Source organism: Scaptodrosophila lebanonensis, unplaced genomic scaffold, assembly GCF_003285725.1.
Source record: "Scaptodrosophila lebanonensis strain 11010-0011.00,11010-0021.00 unplaced genomic scaffold, SlebRS2 tig00000142-arrow-arrow-pilon, whole genome shotgun sequence".
In the NCBI taxonomy this organism is placed as follows: domain Eukaryota; kingdom Metazoa; phylum Arthropoda; class Insecta; order Diptera; family Drosophilidae; genus Scaptodrosophila; species Scaptodrosophila lebanonensis.
This window is the reverse complement of record NW_022060589.1, coordinates 1,127,567-1,141,565: the sequence shown is the minus strand read 5'-3', so window position 1 is coordinate 1,141,565 and position 13,999 is coordinate 1,127,567. Positions and strand designations below refer to the sequence as shown.

Here is a 13,999-nt window from a genome sequence, read left to right as displayed (position 1 = left end):
ACAGGCGGCATTTGTTTTTTGCTCGGACTGAATTGCACAAAGATAAAGAAGAAGAATAGTTGCCGCTTGTGTGGAAAATATTAATAAATATTTAAGAAAATACATATAAAATAACAATATTATTCTTCTAAAATGGCCGCAGGTCCCATTGCCGAACGTAATCAAGGTGAGCAAGTATTTGAAGTATTTTGGTATTGCACTTTTAACACAAATCCGAAACGCTTGCAGATGCCACAATCTATGTCGGCGGATTGGACGACAAAGTATCCGAAACATTGCTCTGGGAGCTGTTTGTGCAGGCCGGTCCAGTTGGTGAGCGGTTGATATTTATTTCGGTAACTTAAGCATTGACTAACTATGCAATCACTTGCAGTTATTGTGCACATGCCAAAGGATCGCGTCACACAAATGCATCAGGGATATGGTTTCGTGGAATTCCTAAGCGAGGAGGACGCCGACTATGCTATTAAAATTATGAACATGATCAAGCTATATGGCAAGCCTATACGCGTGAATAAGGCATCGGCGCATCAAAAGAATCTGGATGTTGGCGCTAATATATTCATTGGCAATTTAGATCTAGAGGTGGACGAGAAACTCCTGTACGATACATTCTCTGCCTTTGGCGTTATACTTCAAACACCAAAAATTATGCGTGATCCCGAAACGGGCAACTCTAGAGGTTTTGCGTTCATAAATTTCGCCAGTTTCGAGGCTAGTGACGCTGCCATGGACGCCATGAACGGACAATATCTTTGCAATCGTCCAATTTCGGTTTCCTATGCCTTTAAAAAGGATTCCAAGGGCGAACGCCACGGCTCTGCTGCAGAACGTTTACTGGCTGCCCAGAATCCCTCGGCACACGCAGATCGTCCACATCAGCTGTTCGCCGATGCGCCTGTACAGAATATAATGCCGGTTATGCCTGGTCAAATGATACCGCCACCCTTGATGGCACCACCACCGCCAGTGGTGCCTGTCTCAAATCAAAATTTAAACATGATAGCACCGCCACCGCCCGTGCCGCAGCCTACTCCATTTCCAGCAACGATACCACCACCGCCATTGCCGCCAATGGGGGGCGGACAACCACCACTGCCTCCGACGATGGGCATCCCACCACCACCACGCATGCTGCAGCCACCAAACGCTTGGGCACCACCCGGCATTCCCGCGCCACCACCACGCCCGCCACAAGCCAATTGGCGTCCACCACCTGTGCCATTCGCGCCGGCCCCTTTTGCACGCCCCTACCAGCCAGATGGCTATCAGTACTAATGTAACTATAAGAAATGTACAAGTCGTAGTTATAGCAATTTAGACGAGCTAATAAAATACACAATACATTTTATAAATGTGTAACGTGTGCTGAAGAAGCGTTTTATTACTCTCTCGCTTACACCGGAATAAGCCGTCTCGCTCGCACGCTTCACATCATGTTCAAGAGGCAGAAGATTGCTTAAAACTGAAATGCCTTTCCAAGGGGTCTCTAAATCAACACACATTTTCAACAAACTGCTAAAAAGTACTGCTGAATATTTAAACAGCTAGGAGGAACTCAAGACAATTTATTTTTAGCCGGGGAAATTCTTTAATTAGTCGATTTTAAATTAACTTTCAAATATGTTTGGACATCTGTTTTTAAATGCAGCACCAAAAGTAATAAGCCAAAAACCGCCACTCTATCTTTTTAGTATGCCCCTTCACACAATTTTTAAATCTAATAATATCACCACCTTGCACTTTGTCTTTCACTTTGGAAAAAATCCGTATTCCGAGCTGGTTTGGGTCCAAAAATCCTTTGGCGAGCATAACTCGCAGCATTAAATGAAGGCAGGAATGTCAAATAAATTAAAAGCGATTCGTGTTGGCTTAGAACTCATTTTATTCAATTTCGTTAGACTGGGTTTTCATTTAATAAAATTTCTAATTTACTGTTTCGCTTTTCATTTTTTCTTTTGTTTTCTTTTAAACTTCTCAATCAAATACTTTTTTAGCATACAACTATTTGTTTTGGTTTATAATTTGGAAACGTAAACATACAATATTTACAATATGTAATTAATAGTTTTGAATATGTTTGCCAAAGCGATCTCATAGCGGTTTTTATTTAGTATGCAAATATTAATTAAAAAATAAATATATATATATATTTTCTTATTTCTTTTTTTTTAAATATATGTTCTGTTTATTGGTATGTATGACTATCAATTTTATCATTTATGTAAATAGCAGTGCGCCGGAGTGCTTGCTATTGCTGTTATTATTATATTAGCGCTGATGCTGTTTAACATTTAAGCATTGTAACTAGAAGTCATCTTTCTGGTGTTATTTGTTGTTCTGTTTCCTTGTAATAAACACACTCGCACACACATACAATAAGTATTGCTAGTTCCATTTGCTTGGCTAAAATATACATATACATATATGTACCTCTTATGCTGTCTTTCAATTTCTTATTTTACTTTTATATAATTTTGGTCAAACAGAAAATAAATCGGACTACAATTTGGAAACGAAATCCGTCATCTCATTAACTTAATTACTTTACTGTATATAATGAATTTGTATACATATATAATTTGATCCCTAATACAAATTATACAAACAAAATAAGAATCATAGTCGCAATCGCGCATATGTAGGTTTTCTCGTATTTATTCCAAATTATTTATGATAAAAAAAATTATATAATATATAAAAATAAAAATTAACATAAAACGTTCTGAACTGGTTTGGTTTTTTGTGGTTCTTGTTGTTGTTGCTTTTGTCGATTTGTTGTTGTGGTTGTGGTTGTTGCTGATGCTGCTGCTGCTACTGTTGTTGTTGTTGCTGTTGTTTTTGTTTCTTCATCATTTCAATCCATTTACTGATTGGTGTTGCGTTTGCTGCATTTTAACTTTTTGTTTCTCCATCAGTTTGTGGTTTCTGTCGTTGTTGTTGGTGTTGTTGCAGTCGTTGCTGTGTGGTTGTTGCTGTTGCTGCTGCTGCTGCGGCTGCTGTTGCTGTGCTGCTTTCGCTGTGTAACTGTGGGCGTGGCAGCCGTCCCTGTGGCAGCTGCTGCACTCGACTTCGATTTTGACCGCGTCGATCCATTGGCAACACGCACATTCTCCGAACTATCTGTGAGATCTTCACTATCACTGGAACGTATATCACCGGACATCTGAGGAAGTACAGAAGTCAGGATTAGTTTAATGGTATACATCTAAAAGGTAGCTCTGGAAGGTCGGACGGAGCGCCAAATGGCAAAGGAAATCTTTGATTGGAGAAGAAGAAGATCTACTTTACTCACCAAACCCTTTTGCAGAGAGTCCACAACAATTTTTAGAATCATATATGTCCAGATGACGTGCAGCACCAGCAGCATCAGAAGCAGCGCATTGAAGATATAATAGGCTGGGAACATCGGCAATATACGCGGCGCCTCCACAGATGAGCTGCAATCAAAATCGGATATATATATTGGGATCAATTGAATTTGAAATATTAGTTCAAAAATTGATATCTTACCTGTAGATGATGCGCGGATAAAAGCCCAGGCGTGTAACAATCCAAACAACCGTGAATATGGCAAAGATGGCATCGCAGAGCTTCTGATAGTTGGCATATTTGGTAAGCTTCGCTGCCTCCAGGAAGATGTCGGCACAGTCGTGGACGACCAGCACCAAGGAGCCAACGCGGTGCAAATTACAGACCCAACTGAGCGACATTAGCAATAGGGTGACCATGTGATGTATGAACATTTGCCAGAAGTCTTTGCGTTTCACATCAAAGAATTGCGTGGCGGTTAGTGACCAGTAGAAGGACATGGATATCATATAATACAACCAGATGTCGCTCGTCACAGACTGTACAATAAATGCGATTTATTATAGCATATATCGAGGCATATTTTGTATACTTTTATGAACAGCACACACACCTGATGCGGATAACCATACCAACAGCTCTTCACGTCCCAAAACCATGGCTTATCCCAGAGGACAATGACGCCAAATATAAAACTATATAGATAGTATAGGCATCGCCAGGTATTCTCACAGAACTTCACCAATGTGGAGGGTTTATCCTGTGCCCTTCGCAATCGCCACCAGCGCTCAATTTGACGTTCCGTCATGTCCGTCTGTTTGGACAGCGGAGCCAGCTACGAAGAAACCAATGAATGACAAGATTAGAGAGATCTTTTATTCAAATAAAAACCCCCCTCCTTCCCCATGCTTTTGATTTGCCTTTGTACTCACCCACTTGTGGTCCAAACGCGAGGACTTGGCATATGCCGTCTCTAAAATAGGAACATTTGCTGCTTTCTTAGGTCTAGAACTACGTATGCCCAACGATTTGCCAATTGGTGATATCCAAAAGCTGCAATAGAAATGGAAGAGTTCGAGCATTATTGTATATGCGATTAGGATTACATTCCTACATACAAGTAATTAGATCATAACAATGCAATCCACGTGCTCGTTTGAGCTATTTGTTGCTTTGAAATATGACTAGATGGGTTCAAATTTCTTTAACAGTGCTACCTGGGTTTGTTTATTTTAATGCCATGGCTTGGCAACACCTGCCTCCTAGCAACAGAAACTCCAATTACGACCATCATCACCATCTTCCCCATTAAATTATAAATTGGCAACAAAAGCAGGAACCCATTTGTTTTTTGCCCTGAGTGGCTAGACCACAATTTGTTTGTATAATTGCGTCGCGTTTCATGTAAACAAGCGCATCGCATTTTAATACAAATAAAATCCCAGTCCCCAATTATGGACCAGGGGACCAAGAACTATTGTCTGGCGCGTGTGAAGAATGGCAACGGCGCACGTTTTCGCACCCTGCATAACAAAGTGCCTGGAACGGAGGGAGGCGCAGGGGCAGTTTTTCGGAAGTTTATTTTGCTAATAACGCCAGTATCCCCCCGCCATCGCACCACCTGAGAGACGACAAAAATGCTGAACTGCTCGCGCACCCAACGTGGACTCACGCGTTTCGCATTCTAAATAATCAATTTCGTATGCAAAACACAATTCCAAAAACAAAAAGAATTGAAATATGTAAATAGAATTCCGTAGGCATAGGATGGAGGAAGACAATTTCCAGATATTGGATAGTGCCATCAAACAAATAAGTATTGCACTTACGTACAAATGTATCACATAATTAATTCCATATCAACTCCAAATAAATCTCTTTAGGTATTGAAATACTAAATACTACAAGTGATAAAGACTAGATTATACATTTATAGTATTCCAGTAGAGTTGTTCAATAGACTTTAAAAATTCAATTACTTAAAATTGTATCTATATCTGAAGCTGTTAGAAAGCAAAATCATTGGATTTCTCTTTAATCCAGTAGATAGGTTCATAAGGCTTTCAATTTATATTCCGAGTTCTCCTCATTTACAATAAAGGAGGAAACGGAAAAGCCGACGCGATTAAATACCCACTAATTGCCAAGAATAATTACCATATCCCAGACATCATTAGATCCAGAAAATCACATTTTCAACATCAATTTTTTCCAGGGACCGCAAATAATGATTATTTCGTTTTTTTTTTTTAAACGAAAAAATCATTCACTTATAGTAACTTTTGGAAAGCGAGGAATTTACTGACATCCTTTTTAAGGATTATCTATGTATTTTCACCATGATTTATAAATTTTAATTTGTATTCATTCGCTCACAATTTAATGATTAATTTTGAGTTTTACCTTAAAAATTAACCAATAATCATTATTGATGAGCAAAAAAATAAAACTTATAAAATAATGATTATTCTTTCAAGCTGAAATTTTGTGTTTCATAAGGATTAAGGACAAAATTTATATATATCCTTAATCAGTGAGTCAATGGGAACATTTTTAATTAATTAATTTTTAATTAACTATTCCATAGCTTATCTGTAATTTTAATTACCTATTAAGCTATTATTAATTAATTATTTTTAAAATCACTTCGAAATTCCAAGAACTACGGGAGTTATGAAAAAAAAAACACGAATTGCGGGGGAGTGGGGGGGGGGGTGTATCAGAATAAAAAAATAAACTTCACCTGCCTAGGGCTTATGGGAATCTGGATACCGAGTTTGGTTATTCTAGCTCTAGTACCTTCTGAGATCCTTGCGCTCATACAGACGGACGGACAGACGGACGGACGGACATGGCTATATCGACTCGGCTTATCACCCTGATCAAGAATATATATACTTTGTGGGGTCTGCCACGCCTCCTTCTGTGTGTTACATACATGCGCACAAAACTAGTATAGCCTTCACCCTTTGGCTATAAAAATAATCATTATTTTGTAATTTTTTTAATAACACTTATAATGATTACAGTCCCTGATTTTTTCCACACAAAACAACCATCAATGAGTATGATAAGATCTTGGGCTAAATCGACGTGAGTTTTCAGAACTCAATCGCCTTCACTAGACCATTCCACAAGCACTTTCTTGATCCCGTCACAATCACAAAAACCAGCTACTACCTCAGTTGCACTTCCGATTTTGGTGGGAAAGCTTGTTAAGTTTCTTATGATATGAAATGGAATATAATACATGAACTATAGCTTTCTTAACAGCTCCTCTATATAAATGAATCAATCAAAAATTATAAAATCTCTTTACTATATATGTATGTATAGGTAATTAGCTTCGTTTTACTTACTTTTAAGCTATGTATATAAATAAATAAAAAATGTTTTCTTAAATTAATGTACCAGTTCATGGATTTTTTGCCTATCTAATCATTTTTCTCAGGCTTCAAATTCAAAATATCTTCCACTATTAGGCATTTCTTTAAGCCATTTTCATAATTCAAATGGGTGGCGTGTTGCTCTCATTCTTCGTTCTTGGTGTCAATCCAATAACTACGAAACAATTATTTAATTCGATCAATAATTTTGAGCTGACTGAATAGGAAACCAATTGCTTGTTGAATCTGATTTAATTAAATAATAATGCGGGCTACATTATTCATGTATGTATGACGATGTTGAGGCTTGAGAAGCCCCTACACTTTGTTTTGCTGGGCACGAGTAATAAATTTATAATGTGAATCGGCCATCCCGCACCCCTTGAACAAACCAATTATGTCGTTGGATATGCGTGTTATGTCCACTAAAAAAAAATGTACGTAACTCAACAATTGTTTGGTAATTATAAAAAAAAAAGACGACCGATTGACGTAAATCTTGAATATTAATAGCAATACATATTTATATGAATAATACACAGTATTAAATGCCTATACAAATTTTTCGTAAACTGGACATTGGCAGTTCAACGACTAAGCTATCTATTTAATTTAAAAATTAATATTAATTTCAGCATTTTTTTTTAACCAGATGGTTTAATTTTTAAACATACATAATACATATAGAGTAAAGAAAGAGTTACTAGCATGTATGTAGATATGTGATTGTGAACATCTTGAAGTAACACAGCTATGTAAAAAGTTGCCTTAGCTAGCATGTTCAAAGCGAGCATATTTTGAAGCCGATAATCAATGTTTGGTTTTAAAATACATCAAAACATTGTTATTTTCAACCAGATGTGCCATATTTAACAAGCTTATCGTTCAAATTTTAAGCTATCGACACTATAAAGGCGCCAACCGATTCGGATTATTATATGTATTTACTCGCACATGAACTTAATTGTTATAATGGGCATTACCCTTGCCCCATCGATAACATATCAAATGTCGAGCGGCCGACTAAGCATAATCACAAGTGGTTTGTGGCGGGCGAATCACAAGTCACTGCAATAAATTTGTGTAATCAAATCAAATTACAGTGCCAATTTACATTTAAGATCTTGATATAATTGGCTTCAGTCTTAACGACAACAATCGATTAGGTGCCATGCTATTCACTTGCACCTCCGCATTACAATTGCGGGAGGCACGCCATTGCGACATTTTAGATAATTTGTGTAGTCTTGAAGGTGTAGCCATTATAATGATTTGTCACATGCATGTGTAGAGGCACTTTTTAAACCCATAAGCAGTTAATTCTAAACCTTTTGTGATAGCTAAATAATTTGTCTCTGAAAATATATACATAATTCGCCTATTCAGAAAGATATCATTTTCTGTGAAAGTAGTCGGTCTTTTAAGCTTTTCTAGGCATATAACATACATACATAGTAAGGAAAGTCAGTATTTCAAACTTCTGATACAATATGCAATTTTTCAATGCAATGCTATTCTCTTTGATCTTTCAAATATATTGAAATTTAAACATATACATATGTATATACATACTTGTATGTAGTGCTTAATTACTTTATTCCTGCATGAGTGGAAACCGAATAGTATTGAGCTTCGCTGCGTTTCAAATGTTTTCAAGCGAATTACGCGACTGATTCATTTGTATAGAATTTTTATGAAGCGTGTCCGATTTGTTTTTCGTTTTACATATTAGTTACAATAACTGATTGTAAAGTGCATTGGATGCATTTGTTTTCAGCTTATGCCCCTTTAAAAGTAGACTCCTTGTGATACACATGAAAAGACAATTAATGACAATTAATGACTTTTAAATTTTCCTCATTAAATACGCATTATTGTATTTTAACTGCGGTGTCGGCCTACCAGCATTTCTAATCATATGTATGTACATATACATATCTGCAAACAAATTATTGTTGAGGTCCTTTATTGCACTTTATTTAAAAACAAAGCTAACGTTTGAAAAATGATTTGAGTCGGTTCACGGTATTTAAACGTTTAGTGAAGACAAAGAAAATTTAAACACATATAAATGTAAATATGTACATGATGTCAATGTTTATTGATGGAAGCAGTAAGCGTATGCATTGTTCTCTGCATTGTCGCCTTTAATTCCACGAATTTAGTCACTGAGTGAATGAGTGATAACAACATTACCAATACAAATCCTACATATATACATTACTATACATACAATGTATGTAGGCATTTAAAATGCAAAATCAACAATCGGCATGTCAACAGTCAACGGGCATCTAAGAAGACGAGGAGGGATGCAGAATTAAGAACAGCAGCAGCAGTAACAACAAAAACAAATGTCAATTGCTTTGCTGTTATCAATCGCTGGCACAATCGCTCATGCACATGAATGTGTGTATGTATGTATGTATGTATGGGAAAACACATACGAACAAACACATGTCATACGTTATTCGCGACTGCGTGCGGATTTATTTTCGCTTGTTAATGATAATTCAACACGCAAATGATTGTACAATTATACAATGCATAAATACATGCAAGCAAGAATATTTATATGTATGTATTTTATGCACATGACTAACTGCAGCAAATATGTATGGAATGTACACATAATCAAAAATTACATGTACATATGAATGTGTGGGGATATTATGCTGGCTAATATACTTGTACAAGTGCCGAGGATTGGCTATTGTTATCGATAGTTTTGCATATGTGTGTATTGTTATCGCGCTTAGCAGCTGATTGCAAGTGTGTGTTAATTGGAATTGAACAATTGTGCACTTAAGCCAAACCACAGCACCCCCTAATCACTCCACAAACACAGAACAGTCATGGCGAACGACCACTACCCCTCCTCTCTCACACGTCGCCATCGACCGTGGAACGATTACGAGCTGGTGCGTAAAGCACGTGCGTTTTCTTTTTCAGCTGCCGGCGTTAAGCAACACACAGAAGGCAGTTAAAAGCGATAAACAAAAAAGCGAGCAGAAGAAACGAGTTTGGTTTTAGGTTTAAGCATTGGTAGATCATCTTTTTAAACGCGGTAGGCGTCCATATACACACATACATACATATGTGCATACATATGCACATATGTACATAAATATGAAGGCACAATGTTTAAACATACATATGTATGCATACATACATATTCGTATATTCTTGGAATTCCAGTGCAAAAAAAATCTGAACAATGCGCATAAGTAGTTACACAATTGCTTCAAACGCCAACAAACGGCTGTGATTAGATTTCGCCTCTAAGCAACAATGCATGGGTGTTTGTGTGTGTGTGAGGCCATTTAAATAATTAGCTTTAAATTTTATCGCGCGCGCAATCATCTGCCTTAAATGATATGCGACGGCAAAGTTGAGATTACGTTTAAAAGTCAAACCTTGGGGTTATAGATACGTACATTATGTGCATTGCTCATAAGAATGTAAATACACCAAATATCAATGGGCAAATAGGAAGTTAATTTAATAAAAACTAAGTCGCATATTTGAAAAAACTTAGGCTATCAATTAACATCAAAATCGTAAAAGCGCAGAAGGTGAGTAACTGAGTCACACACCATTTGGAGGTGTATTAGTGACTCAGCCATGCATGACACACAACATCTATGCGCACAAACACACTCACACCTTCTGAAGCAGCAAAGCAATACAGATAACACTATCACTATCAAATATAACACGCAGAAGTTTTAGAGAGCGCGCAAACTCTCCAATCTTATCATAGGAATTCGCGCTCAAGGCGCAGCCTGATAGGCAGGTAGGAGGAGGAGGTCTACTGACGAATGACCAGCGTGTGCACGATGATCCTCAGTTTTTGTTTTTGTTGTCAAAGTAAAATAAAAACGGGTCGCATGTTGCACGCTCTCAATTCTTAATTTAATTTAATATGACAATTTAATTTTTCAGTTTTAAAGTCATTTAATCCTAAATAATAAAATACAAATAATAATGGTATTCCTACTAAAATCTAGACAAATAAAATAGTACAACAAAAGAATGTACTACAAGTTACGTACATATGTATGTATGCTTTGAAGGGGTCTGCCAAAAAACGATGTCATAATAACCTTTTGCCCTCGCGTACAGGGTATGCAAAATAACTGCCGCTTTATTAGATATTGATCACAAAGCATACATACATACATATGTACATCTGTATATTATATATATACATACATAAATGCACACATACATATAAACATATCTTAAAATGCAAAATATCAATAAAAAGCAAAACACCACCACTACTCATAGTTTGTGGGCGACCCTGAATAGTAATTCTCGTTTGAGAACGCGTTGCCGAAATAGAGAAAAAAGAAACGAAATCGAAAACTGGACAGCCATGAATCTGAAATGTTGTACATATGAACTTACCACAAACATACATATATTTTGGGGCGTTTTAAAATTATTTTCAAATACGAATCGATGTAAAATATTAAAAAAAAATGTCACAAAAGGTGAATGGCGTGTAATTGAAATTTAAAAACTTAGCAACACTGACCGAAACGTCGCATACAACGGTAAATGGGACAGGTAATTTCCCGTCCATTGCAAAAACAAAGGTATTTTGTAACAATGCAATTTATAACTACATATTTACTTTACATGCAAATCCAACTGTTCGTTGCACGCTATTCACACTCCCATGCATGCTTTAGTGTGTAATACATGCATACATATGTACATACATATGTACATATTTACACGGTCGCGCGAGCTACAAACCAGAGCGCTGATGTGTAGGTAAAGCCAAACGACGCGCAGGTTAATTGCCCTAAAAAGCTGCAAAGGTCTTAGGCACAGTAGAACCTATTGTTGTTAAAATACCAAAGTATCTATTTAAAAAATATAGAATTGTCATCTGAATATACTTTCAATATTATTTATTCTAAACAAAAGTATTAACGACTATAAAAATAATTTGACCCTAATTCCAACACCTCCGTAGTATAAATAAAGTTTTAATTTTGCAAAGCTCTCAAAAAACGCGAGCTCCTAATAAACTGAAATTGGAGGTTCATTTTGAGAATTGCAATAAGGAACTATCGATGCATACATATGTAAGTATATCCATAGAAAATGCATTTCATATAAAGTGTGTGAAAACTCCCTTAATGGACACCTCTTTTATCCGGACACTCTCTTCGGCGGATAGTTTTTCTAAAACATTCGATCGGTGTATAGAGTATTTAAGTATCCCATTAAGTGGACACTCCCCTGTCCTTTTTGCAAATAGAAACAAATAATAATGTACTATATAAAACTCGTAGTCTGGCTTAAATTTTATCATTAGTTTGGCCGTTTACGAAAATGAGTGTGACCACCTCGTCAATTCAGTAATATTTAAAATATTCCCAACACACACTTTCAGCACTTTCGAATTGTAATGAAATACATATGTATGCAAATGTGTATATAAACTATGCCCAAGGAAGCTGGATAGTGTTTTCAGTTGTTTGATTCAAACCATGTAGAAAAATACATGCATATGTACATACAGTATATATGTTTCACCTAGATTTTCAATTTTTCGCGTACCACTCCATACAACTCTGAACTGTGCATGGCATACATACATATCTATGTATGTTATGTATGTACATAAGTAACACAAAGTGTGTGTACACATGTAAAATAGGTAAACAAATAGTTTGTTTTACTATTGAAATAAATCATTAGCATACAAGTTTGCTCGACTTTGTGGGAAATTCTATGAGGCATAGCGCAAACTGAAATCAAGAAGTAGCGACTGACCGCATCAATGAAGAAGGAAACCATGCACACATAAATACATGCATACATACATATGTACCTATATGTTTGACTATATGTAATGCGAGTTGCATAGCAAATACGCGTGTGCGCACACATATACATACATACATACATATGTAAGTAAGTATATATGTATGTATATACAAACTTATACAGTCGCACAAATTGTTGGGCGTTTCCACGTGAGGTTATGTTTGGCCCAAAGAGCAAAAAGATATAACAGAAAAAATATAAAATGAAAATGAATACTTTGCGGTGGTGACGATATGTCGGCTTACTGTACATTGCAACATGTACATACATGCACGCATACATGTATATTCATTATGCATGTATCAGTTTTGTGTGGGCGTGCCTGTGTGTACAATGACAGTGTTTTATGGTAGCGGTGGCGGCTCAATGAGAATTTACAGTAAAGAAAACCCCCACACACATACACACAGGCACATACGCACACCCAAGAACATACACACACACACACACACACACAACACATGAATGCACAAGCGCCGCATAAAGTTTAATGAATTGCCGCGCAATGAGGACGGTTGGAAAAGTGCTTAAAAGGGCGTAAAACCTCACACACATTTATATATGTATGTATAATAACTGTATAGACTTACCGCTCCAATGTGTAACGTATAAGCATGACCACAGCGGCCAAAGGAATGGGCCAAATAAGATCACGATAGTCAGCATGGACAACATCTGGACGTGAACCGGGCGCGATATCGGCCCATGTTGTATTTGGCGGCAGCCAAATATGCGTGCTCCAGAATGCATCACTGAATTTATTGATTAGATCCATGATGAGATGTTGCTAGTTGTTGTGCGGGGGATATATGAACGCTTCGTCGGTTAAGGAGGCCAAGGATACTTTTTTGTTTCTTTAGCTTTTTACACCGTATTTGGCTTTTTGTTTAGCTATTTTTTTTATTGTTTTTGCACTTGACTGTTAATTTTGGGTTTTATATTTGGTTTTGTCATGAACGTCGTCATATGTGTGCCTTTGTATATTCACTTAAAAGTGGAGCAAAAAACAGCACACAAGCTAGCAACAACAACACCACACCGCGGAAAAAAATATACACACACTCTTACATACACACTAGCAAAATTGACCGCCGAAATGTCAAGCACACGCGCACCGCAAGTAAAGGAAACACTTTAAATTTTCAGAGCCGCAAATTTTGTATGTGTATGTTTGGCTTGCGTCGGCATTTAAACCTAACGAAATATACTAAACATAATAATAATTATACGTATATGTGTGTATATAGTTATGTACTGCGCGAACACACGAAGCGGTGCCGCCTATTTATTCTTATTGTGTGACTACCGCTTGGGCAATGGAACTTATAAATGCTGCAAGATATTTAGCGCTGATGATGGCACAGCTTGGGCTATCGCAACTGCGCTATCGTTCGATTTTGTGTCTATCGACAGAATATTAATTTCAGAAGAGTATAACGTTTTCTAACACT

The 13,999-nt window shown here is 36.9% G+C and overlaps 2 protein-coding genes across 2 annotated transcripts; one reads left to right on the top strand and one right to left on the bottom strand.

Annotated features, from left to right (window-relative positions):
* Window positions 1-30: 30 nt before the first annotated feature.
* On the top strand, window positions 31-1,355 carry LOC115629361 (splicing factor 3B subunit 4). The gene is made up of 3 exons (XM_030525813.1): window positions 31-166; window positions 229-312; window positions 374-1,355. The coding sequence occupies exons 1-3, from the start codon at window positions 133-135 to the stop codon at window positions 1,276-1,278; spliced, it is 1,023 nt and encodes a 340-aa protein (XP_030381673.1). The 5' UTR covers window positions 31-132; the 3' UTR covers window positions 1,279-1,355.
* Window positions 1,356-2,640: 1,285 nt separating this feature from the next.
* Window positions 2,641-13,866, bottom strand: LOC115629342 (ceramide synthase 6). Its single transcript, XM_030525791.1, has 6 exons — window positions 13,139-13,866; window positions 4,245-4,365; window positions 3,926-4,147; window positions 3,514-3,851; window positions 3,296-3,440; window positions 2,641-3,166 (listed from the first exon to the last, which is right to left on the bottom strand). Exons 1-6 carry the CDS (start codon window positions 13,321-13,323, stop codon window positions 2,915-2,917), a joined length of 1,263 nt encoding a protein of 420 aa, XP_030381651.1. The 5' UTR covers window positions 13,324-13,866; the 3' UTR covers window positions 2,641-2,914.
* Window positions 13,867-13,999: the final 133 nt, after the last annotated feature.

Bases quoted from the DNA above. Each gene is read 5' to 3' on its own strand.
- LOC115629342 (XM_030525791.1), bottom strand. From the start codon at position 13,323: ATGGATCTAATCAATAAATTCAGTGATGCATTCTGGAGCACGCATATT. The intron at 4,366-13,138 runs GTAAGTCTATAC...TTTCTATTGCAG, and splicing joins ATACGTTACACATTGGAGCG to CTTTTGGATATCACCAATTG. The intron at 3,167-3,295 runs GTGAGTAAAGTA...GTACTTCCTCAG, and splicing joins ACTCTCTGCAAAAGGGTTTG to ATGTCCGGTGATATACGTTC.
- LOC115629361 (XM_030525813.1), top strand. From the start codon at position 133: ATGGCCGCAGGTCCCATTGCCGAACGTAATCAAG. The intron at 167-228 runs GTGAGCAAGTAT...AAACGCTTGCAG, and splicing joins CATTGCCGAACGTAATCAAG to ATGCCACAATCTATGTCGGC. The intron at 313-373 runs GTGAGCGGTTGA...AATCACTTGCAG, and splicing joins TGTGCAGGCCGGTCCAGTTG to TTATTGTGCACATGCCAAAG.